The sequence below is a fragment of the Poeciliopsis prolifica genome, unplaced genomic scaffold (assembly GCF_027474105.1).
Source record: "Poeciliopsis prolifica strain line A6 unplaced genomic scaffold, Auburn_PproV2 SCAFFOLD016, whole genome shotgun sequence".
NCBI classification, from domain to species: Eukaryota; Metazoa; Chordata; class Actinopteri; order Cyprinodontiformes; family Poeciliidae; genus Poeciliopsis; species Poeciliopsis prolifica.
The window spans coordinates 8,299,867-8,309,793 of record NW_026562391.1 but is presented as its reverse complement, the minus strand read 5'-3'; the positions used below and the strand labels follow the sequence as shown (position 1 = coordinate 8,309,793).

The window sequence follows — 9,927 nt, the reverse complement described above, 5'->3', positions numbered from 1 at the left end:
AGAAAGATTTTATAAACTTAAAATGCTGACCTTGTAGTTTTATTCAGAGCATTTGTTGGTAACGGCTACCTCAGTTAAGTTGTATAATTTGCTTCTGCAAACATTTCACTGACAAAGAACAGGATAGAATATGTGGGAGAAAGAAACAATTTACTTTTAGTAGGGTACCACATTGTTTGTCCTGTTGTGGTTTTGGCTATAAGTTGTTTCCGAGCCACCGGAAAATAAAAACACAGGATTTTATTGCCGAGGGTAATATTTGCTTATGAACATCCTCAAAAATTAAAAGTAAACAAACAACAATTGCTCCAGCACCATTAATAAAGGAAGTGTATGTTTCTCCTCCTCCCAGTTGTCATAAGTGTTGCATAAGTGGTCACAGCGGAAGCAAGGCATATAAGATTCAATGGCTTCTACAAAATGTAGATTTGTCCACTGTGCTTGGTAGCGTCTCATCCAACAGAGGTAAGTTCTTACACAAGTACGAAATCCTGGATTCTTAAGAAATGTTTCAATAATCATCACAAACACTTTGAATTTACTTTTATAAATTTTGCTCTCATGCTTAAGATAAAATCCACAACAATGTGAGATTTTGAGTTGAATTATATCAATTTGTGTTGTTTCTTCTGGTCACACTGATGAAGGTTTAGCTTCTGTTTCAGAATCTAACAATGTCACATTTTAATTGTTCAGGTTTCACTTCATCAATAGTGCAGAAACATGAGTGTGGAGTACCGAGTCTCAAAGACAGCTGACACGGATACGACCAGAAGTGAAATTGCCTACAAAAATTTTTCCTCTGATGGGAAAAATTTTCTCTTTTCAGGTACTGACACAATCCTAACTTTTACTCAAGTCTTTTCTCATTAACACATATGTGGTGTATCTAACATGACCATTGTTATCTTACCAAATAATGGCAGATTCTCTTTACTGCTCATATATCGACATTAATATTCCAATAACTTTCAAATTTGTTATTAGGAGCAGGTAGAGAAGCAGTAAAAACCTTGATGCCAACTTGTAAAAATAGCTTTTGGAATATTTGTGGATTTGTATGCAGCTAAAGCTCTGAATTATTCGTGTGTTGTAAACATTTATTTTGTGAAGCAAAACATCAACCAAGCTGCAGATTATTTTGACCAAACATGAAACGAAAAGTACTATGCTATCTTCATTTTTTCCCTTCAGCTTTCATCCCTTCCTTTTGCAAAAAGAAACTCAAAGTTGCCATCTTGGATTTATTTCAACAGGCAACTCTAAATGATTCAACATCAACAACCGTAGCCCCTTTTGGATTTGAATTCGCTTAAATGTGAATTACTTTGACTTTGTAGTGCTTCATTTTAAAGGCTGTTATCCAAAAAGCTTTCGCAATTCAGTAAAACCACAACTTCCTCAAATGGCTTCATAAATTTTGAGTTTATGTTTCTGCTTTCCCTGCTGTCAATCAGTTTATTCCCTGAGAGGCAAGAGCTTTAAGGTTGCTACAATTGGCCTTGGACTGCTCTGCGCTGTGCTGGTGGCATGGCTAATTGGTCAGAGTGTTCACAGTGAGTTATCCTTTTTCTAAATTTGCCCAAATATTCACACTGTGTGATCTAAAAAAAAAAAAAAAAAAAAAAAAATATATATATATATATATATATATATATATATATATATATATATATATATATAATATATATATATATATATATATATATATATATATATATATATATAAAATGACTGATTTGTGTTTTTGTTTCTTTTTTAATCTTTTGTGCAGATCAAAAGGTAAAGAAAGAACATCTGGACACATTAAAAGCCCTCAATGAAAACAAAGAGCAGCTTCAAGCAAACCTGAAGACAGTGCAGAGTGCAAAAAGAGAGCTCGAAGCCAATTTGAAGCATCAACAGGAGGGTAGCGATTTTATTTCCAGACAAATGCGCGTAGTGCTTGCCAATAACAGAGAGCTAACAAATGAGAAAAATGATCTTCAGGCTAAGCAAAGAGAGGCAGATACCAACAAAATTGCTTTAAACAAAGAGTTGGGAGAGCTGAGAGGCAGTACAGCCCAGCTGCAGAAAGAAAGAGATGCATTAAACACTGCCTATATCAATTTAAATACACAATATAGTGCAATTGTCAAAAGCACCAAAGAACTACAGGCTAATTATGACAGTGTTACTAAGGACCGGAACAATTTACAGAACACACTTAACAATGTGAGCAGAGCTAGAGATTATCTCCAGTCAAGTTACAATGAAATGGTCGATAAGACGAAAGAACTACACGACAAATACAACTTCTCCTTGAGTGAGAAGGACAAGCTGTCGAGCGCCCACCTAAACCTTACAGCGGAAATCAAAGTACTGGAAGACTTGAACAATATGCTGAGAAAGGCAGAAAGTACCTTGCAGAGATCATATAGCTCGGTGCAAAGGGAGAAAAGTGAACTTCAGAGCAGCCTGAAGAATGTAACCGCTGAGCGAGACCTTCTGAAAGCAAAAGTTGACAACCTGACTGCTGAGCAAGAGAAGCTGCTGGGGAGATTCAATGAACTGAATGCAACTCTTCAAGGTAAAATTGAGGAAATACTCAGAAAAGTCTTTACTGAAGCTTTTACACATTTTTTATGCCTTTTTAAAATTAATGTGTGCATAGATTTGTGATATCAGAGTATTTCAATTACACTTCCTTGTGAAAAGCTAGGAGTTTTTTTTTTTCAGTTTGGCTAGCTAAGGAAAGTGTTCAACTTTGTTGTTTGTTTGTAACACAGAGAAACGTTGCCCTGCTGGCTGGAGGAAGTTCCAGTACAGCTGCTACTTCCCCTCTATCACCAAAAAAACCTGGACGCTAAGCAGAGAGGACTGCCACAGCAGGGGAGCAGACCTGGCCATAGTGACCAGTAGAGAGGAAATGGTGTGTTCATTTAATATATATACCATGGAAGTGTCAATAAAGTCAAACATTTGTTTAAATGTCTAAATAAATCTAATTAATACAGGAGTTGCAGAAAAAATAAATAAAAATACAAATAGTAAATTCAAAATATCAGAGAAGCCTTTAAAAGTTTTGTCATGAATAATATACTTAATCTCAGTTATTATGGTTGTAAAAATGTTGGTGCAAATCTCAGTGCTTTCACATGTCCATATGTATCTTGAAATTAAATAGTGTGTTAAGACATTTTAAGCAATGACCTGAACCATCTTGGATTTCAGAAATGCATTTAATTTTGAGAAAAGTCAAAAAGTGACTCCCTCAATTGTTTCTTCCAAACTGTGACCTTTTCATCTTTAATCCCTGTGCATTGTATTTTAAGGGGTTGCTTCACTGGTAACATATGAGGTTCACTGACTAGACCCAACGTAATGTTTTAAAACGCACATTCATTTTTACATTAAGATGCATATGAACATGTGGCGAGATGGTTGACAGCACCTTGACAGGGCAACCAATTCTAAGTAAATCTGAAATTTCTTTTAAAAACGTTTATTCCCAGCATTATAAGCAGCATAGTATTTTATCAACTGTCTTGTTTTTGTCCTCCTAGAACTTCATCAACAGTTTGTACCAGGACAAAGAGGTGTGGATCGGTCTGACTGATGAAGGAGTGGAAGGGCAGTGGAAATGGGTTGATGGAACACCAATGACTATAGCGTAAGGAAACATTTTCTATCCAAAATTTAAAATTCACATAAGAGTTTTTATTGAATTTTGCTTTTGGGCCACTGCATTATTTAGGTTCTGGGCTAAAGGGCAGCCAAACAGCCATCAAGGGAGGAACCAGGACTGTGTGGAGGTCTGGCACCGTACCAACGGGGATGGTGACTGGAATGATGAGAATTGTAGTGTTGAACAACACTGGATCTGTGAGAAGTAGCTTTCCTTTGCAACTTTGCTTCCAAAAGACGTTCAGTCACCTTACTATGTATATGAACGTACTGTGATCAGATGAGAGCGAAATCAGCAGTTTTGATCTACATTCAAAATGGTATGAGTGCTGTGAGCACCACGTCCCCACAGTGAGACACGGTGGTGCATCATCATTCTGTGGGAAGGTTTTTCCACAGTAATTACAGTAAATCTTGTTAGCTCAATAGCATTTCCAGAATGTAATTATTTCCATTTTTTGGTCTTCTTGAAAATGTTTTCCTTTCTTTTCATTCAGTATTTTCTGCTGTGCCATTGCATATTTGGATTTGCCCTGCAATTTCATTTATAAAATTGGTGATGATTTGTTTGTTTTTTTTTCTTATTGTTGAGTTGATCATTGTTCCGATTCCATCTGAAAAAGCTTTATGTAACACATTTTTATCCATTTGTTTTAAAGTGTGCTTAAAAGATTTTATGCTTTGAATCAAATTTTGGATGAAAATACAATCAAAAAGATGTAAGTTTTTGGGGGTTTTTACCAGTATTTCTGCATGGGAGAGTGCTGTGACACTGAGATTTCAGTCTTTGTTTCAAATCAAAGGTAAAAAAAAGGCATCAGTCTTTGTGATAAATACACATATTGGTGGAGCAAAGCATGATGCTCCCCCAACATGTATGCATAACCAATATCTATGCATAACACTGATGTTAATCTTACTCATCTTCTGTATTAAGATCTTGTCAGAATCCAGATTAGAGGTTGCACATATTTTAATACCAAACCAATTTATGACAAAAACTTGATTCTGTGAATAAAAAAATAATTTTGTTGAGAGTGTACCTGTAGCTATTATGTTGTTTGATGTTTTATTCAGCTTTTTCTCCTTGCTGATAACAGTAAGCTGTATTCTTGATCTGAAGTCTCGTTCTCTCCAATTATTTCTTGCATATTTTCTGTTTTGAAATGTGTGATCAGTACTTTTAAAAATCTTACTTTATATTACCTTTTCATATGACACAAAAATGACAACCAAAAAAATAAATACCGGTAAACCTCACGCAAACAAAGGCCAAAATATAGTGAAATAAAAATGTGGGTAATTGTTTTACGGCTTGTTCATCCTTTAGTTACATAACTGTCACTGACCTTTCTCCAGGCCTGTAAAGCACCTGGTATAGTGGGAAATGACGTAACACTGTAATAATGATACTGGAAAGTGATTTAGATTAGATAAAGTTTGTTATTGGTGATTGCCATTTTCATGGAAAAAAAAACAAAACATGCACAGATCTGTTCAATTACTGCTGCAAAATATTTTAATTTCCTGCAATACTTCCTGTATCGTCTCAAACCAAATCTTGTTTTATAACATCAGGATGTCCTGTGATTCTAACTTGGTCTACCTTTTTTTGTTGGCCAGTGGTGCCCCCTCCTGGTGAGATCAAGTTCCTGACAGTGAAACCAAACTGTGTTGTGTTAACTTGGGAATCCTCCCAGGAACTAAGCGGAACTACGAAGTTCAGAGTTAAATGGAGCTCTTTGACAAAGGTAGAAGACTCGTTAGTTATCAAAGGCCTTAATAAAGTGGAAATAAACAACCTTCAGCTTGGAGAGCAGTATTTCTTCAGTGTGGCCACAGAAGACAAAGGTGGCAACTTAAGTAAATGGGTGACAGCAAGTGTGTCTACAGGTAAAAATCATGAAGCAAACACATTTTTTTATTGGGTTCATTATTAAATCCAATAATTTAATGGCTTAACAAACCTTTTCTCATTGTCTTCCTTCTTGCAGCCGTGCCACCTCCTCGAAATTTGACAAAAGATTGGTTAGAATCCACGACTCTGTCTTTAACTTGGAGCGAAGGAGAAAACATGGAAGGAATCCCACATAATTTTCTGATTACCATCACAAGTCCAGATAAAGAACCTTTTGTAATATACACAAAAGATCGCCACAAGACATTATCTGACTTAAAGTCAGACACAGAGTACCATATATCAGTCTCAACATTGCTGAATGACAAGACGAGTGATCCAGTTTCTATCTCTGTGCACACAGGTGATTTCATTTGTTTTATCTTTAACCTCTGTGGTTAGAAGGCATCTTGCTAAAGTATAGTAGCTTGAAAAAGTATTCACATCCTTGAAACAATTTCCCATGTTTGAACAAATTTCAATGTGCAAGTCAAGACAGCTAAATGTTGTAGAAATGATTTTCAGTATTGGATAGAAATATCTCCCAAGTTCCTTCAATAAATGTGATGAATTTGTTGCTTTTGTCTTGTTTGACAGTGCTTGGCCTCAGAGAAGTATTGACAAAGATTGGACTTGAAGACAAGTATGACACCAAGCTAAAAATTAGCCACATCCTCCAAATTATTCAGCATGACACAGCAGAAATCAACGACGAAACAACAGAATCCCTTACTGAAGCCTTTCTAAGGAGACTTTTAATGTGTGACACAAATGCTAGAAGTGTGAAATGTGCATCTAGTGATGTGGAGATGGACAAGAAGAATACTATCAACCCTCTAGATTTGATCACTGGATTGTTTCTCAGCTCAGACAAGTTCCTTCAGCAGAATATGGTTGGTAAAATGGTACAATGCCAGTTTGCAGTCCCGCTCCTGCTGCCAAACATTGAAACAAGAGAGCTAACCATGATGCTGTGGTCTATGCGTGAAATTGTCAGAAATTTCACACCCTTGCAGCAAGCATTCAGAGGGACAAGCAGTGAGGAAAGACTTGTGTTCTCTGAAATGCCTCTTGTATCATTTGCCAGCTTGGGAAAGCACTTCCTATCCAAGTCTCAGATGTTAAACAAACTGCTAAGTAACACAGAGCAGTATCATGACATATTTTACCATTCTGCTTTGGAGAGTGGAGATGTGCCACGAAGAATTTCAGAGGGGCTTGTTGAATTCACCTGGTACCTTCCATGTGGCAGCAGTTCTGTAGATAAGTTCAGTGAACTGACGGCTGTTGCCAACCTCAGAGGGGACATCAGGTCCTTTGATAAGCAGTTTACATTCCTCTGTCAGTCGTCTGCAGTTGTTTATATCCTCTGCGAAGAATCAGAGTTTGAATACTTTAAATATCTGCAAGAAAAAAATGTGCAAGCAAAAGTGATTTTGATCAGCAGCAAAAGAGGGAAATCGTTCAGATTAAAAATGTTGACGTTTGAGCCAGACTTAAAAATGACAAATTTAAGTGAGAGAAAAGCAAATGAAGCAGAGTTAGTCAGGCCCCTCCAGGAATCCGTTTCTCAAATACTTGAGAAAAAGTCAAGAAAGGTGTCTCTGGAAAATCTGGCTGAAAGAGCTCGGTGTTGTGAGATTCTTGTCGATGAAGATAATGATGAATGCCAAAAGGCTCTGAAGGATACCAGAAAAATCACTGCTCTTATTGATGAAATATCTCAGTTCAAAGATGAAGAACTGCCAACTCAAGGAAACATCTGAAAAGAGATTTCATGGGTGCAAACAGAGCAGTGGAGACTGCGAAAAGTTGACAAAATAAAAACTGAGGAATACCGTAAGTCCCTGGAAAGAGAAGAAAAACAGTTTAAAAAGAAGCAGCAAAGGTTTGAGATGACAACCACAATGTCAAACTTCCTCAATGGGTTGAGTACCTCTGAAGTTCACCGCTCTTATTTCCTGAGATGGTTGGAAATGGCACTAGAAGATCTGTCCCGGCACCACCTGTCAGCTCTACTGAATCAATACATAGCACTAAAACAAAAGTCTCCAAAAGAAACAGCTAAAATAGCAGATGTTGACCAACAAATTTCAACTTCCTCTATACAAATAAAACATTTTTTTCGAGAGTGTGGGCAGCGGTATACATGTATGGCTGGCCTACCAGAGTTCAGCATTTCAAGGAGAAAGATGGAACAGCTCCCCATGTTTGCAGCTCAGATGCTGCTAGATGGTGTCCCTGTTGAGTTTGTTGATGGAGATGCAGCAAACATTCCGTTGAAATGGGTCAGTGCTGTTCTTACTGAGCTTCACTCCCTTATACAATCCAACAGTAAGGTTAAAGTCATTTCAGTGATCGGAGAAGAAAATTCAGGAAAATCAACTCTCCTCAACACCATGTTTGGCAGCAGGTTTGCTGTCAACAAAGGAATGTGCACTACGGGAGCTTTCATGCAGATGATCACTGTCAGCAAAGATGTAAAGAGCAAGATAGGCTGTGACTGCATCATGGTCATCGATACCGAGGGACTGAAGGCCCACCAGATGGTCCAGGACGATCATAGCCACGAACATGACAAAGAAGTTGCGCGTCTTGCGTTGGCCTTAAGTGATATCACAATAATCAATATTTCTAAGGACGCCTCAGTGGAAAAGGAGTTCTTGAGAATGGTACTTAATACTCTGACAAGGGTAAAAGTTGAGGACAAGAAGCCATTGTGCCATTTTGTTCAGGTTCATATGACAGCAATGCCTGCCTCTGATCAAAAGAAAAGAAATAAGGCATTGCTAGAACAGTTCAATGTGATGATCCAGAGGGACCTTGAAATAAAAGCGACAAAGCTTGCAGATGTAGTATGCTTTGATTCAAGCACCTGGATCTGGCACCTTCCTCCTGTTTGGAGAGGAACTCCACCGATGGCTTCTTACAGCTCCGACTACAGTCAGACCGCACAGGCTTTAAAACGTTGCCTGCTAGCGGACCTAAGCAAATGCCCTGAGAGAGGAGATCTGATGGATTTTGCAAAGAGGATAGAAAGCTACTGGAAATCTCTTTGAGGCACCACAAGTCGCTAAGCTTCCGGTATTTCAAATGCAGGAATAACTAAAAGTATTTTATGCCACTCAAAGAGAACAAACCCAAATCTAACCATGAAAGTAGAAAAGAATAACAACAACTGGCATACACTGAACGTAGAACATTTGAAGAACTTTAGAGATTACCAGCGGAATCTGTGTGACTGGGATGGGAAAAGATGCCTGGGTCAAAGTTTGAAAAGACAGTTTAGTCCTGAACTGCACCTTTCTTCTGTTTTGTTTGGTTGAAGTCTGCTGTCACACCTTGATGCCCACCTGAAGACACTTTCTTCTCATCAGTGAACTCTAAAAAAGAGTTGGTCATCCGGTGCCTCACCCCAAATCTGTAATTTGGTTGACTGTTAAAATCAATCCTATCAACCGAGAGCAATTCTGTAAAACAATCTTGTTTGTTGAGCGATTTTTGGTCTTCTGACTGGGAAGACTTCTTTCCAGTTTGAAAAAAGTCAGAGAGCTTACGCATTGTGTTGTTGTGTGTCTGGAGGTAAGAACTGTTTTTATTTTCAGTCACCAGAGGGCACTTATTTGTCATTATTTTGGAGTTGTTGACTACAGTTTATTGCTTCTTTTACTCTGTGCCTCCTTTTAAGAAGTGTAATAAAATTTTTTAAAATGGTTTTAATAGTTTGAAAATCTTTATTTTGCTGTCTTTCATGGTCACCTGTTTACCATATTGTTAATCTTTACTCTCTGGTCTTTTTAAGTTTATGGGCAAATATGAATGGAGTTAAGTAGCTTGATTGTTATCATACAGTCAGTCATACACTGGACATGGTAAACATAATTTAGTGTCATCCACCCATTTCCAGGTGGTATTGCTATTGATTGTCTTCAGTTTCCTGTAAGACATTAAGCATCACATCCAAATGTGTGTTTTTTGGGGTGCAATTGTCAAAAATTAGCAATATGTCTAAAATGACTGGCAGTTTAGGTAAAGTTCATTTTTGTCTCTTTTGATGGTCTTTCTCCTGCAGACATCTGAAGCTCAAACAAACCTTGACAAGACCACTATTTTGGGTTATAGACTCAGATGGAGCTCAGTTTACAGATTTAGCTCTTGCATTTGAAACATTTGCTCCAAATGAAATGAGATCACTAATCCTGTGATTAGTGGATTATTTCCCTTTGGTTATCAATAGATGAGGAATTGAGATGAATGCCAAGACGATTTTGAAACAACTGCCAAAGAGTCCTTTATATTAGCTGCTTTTAGTTTGTCAACAAAATATCATCAGCGGGATAATCCCACCTTATGTCACTGCTGCC

The 9,927-nt window shown here is 37.6% G+C and overlaps 1 protein-coding gene across 1 annotated transcript; it reads left to right on the top strand.

Annotated features, from left to right (window-relative positions):
* Positions 1 to 399: 399 nt before the first annotated feature.
* Positions 400 to 4,974, top strand: LOC129367062 (CD209 antigen-like). Its single transcript, XM_055041286.1, has 7 exons — positions 400 to 465; positions 697 to 829; positions 1,458 to 1,556; positions 1,775 to 2,569; positions 2,769 to 2,911; positions 3,546 to 3,652; positions 3,737 to 4,974. The coding sequence occupies exons 2-7, from the start codon at positions 724 to 726 to the stop codon at positions 3,873 to 3,875; spliced, it is 1,389 nt and encodes a 462-aa protein (XP_054897261.1). The 5' UTR covers positions 400 to 465; positions 697 to 723; the 3' UTR covers positions 3,876 to 4,974.
* Positions 4,975 to 9,927: the final 4,953 nt, after the last annotated feature.

What these genes read in the sequence shown, in the direction of transcription:
- LOC129367062 (XM_055041286.1), top strand. Translation starts at nt 724, where the DNA reads ATGAGTGTGGAGTACCGAGTCTCAAAGACAGCTGACACGGATACGACC. An exon ending in TGACCAGTAGAGAGGAAATG is followed by an intron (nt 2,912 to 3,545) that starts GTGTGTTCATTT and finishes TTGTCCTCCTAG; the next exon opens with AACTTCATCAACAGTTTGTA. An exon ending in GGAACACCAATGACTATAGC is followed by an intron (nt 3,653 to 3,736) that starts GTAAGGAAACAT and finishes TGCATTATTTAG; the next exon opens with GTTCTGGGCTAAAGGGCAGC.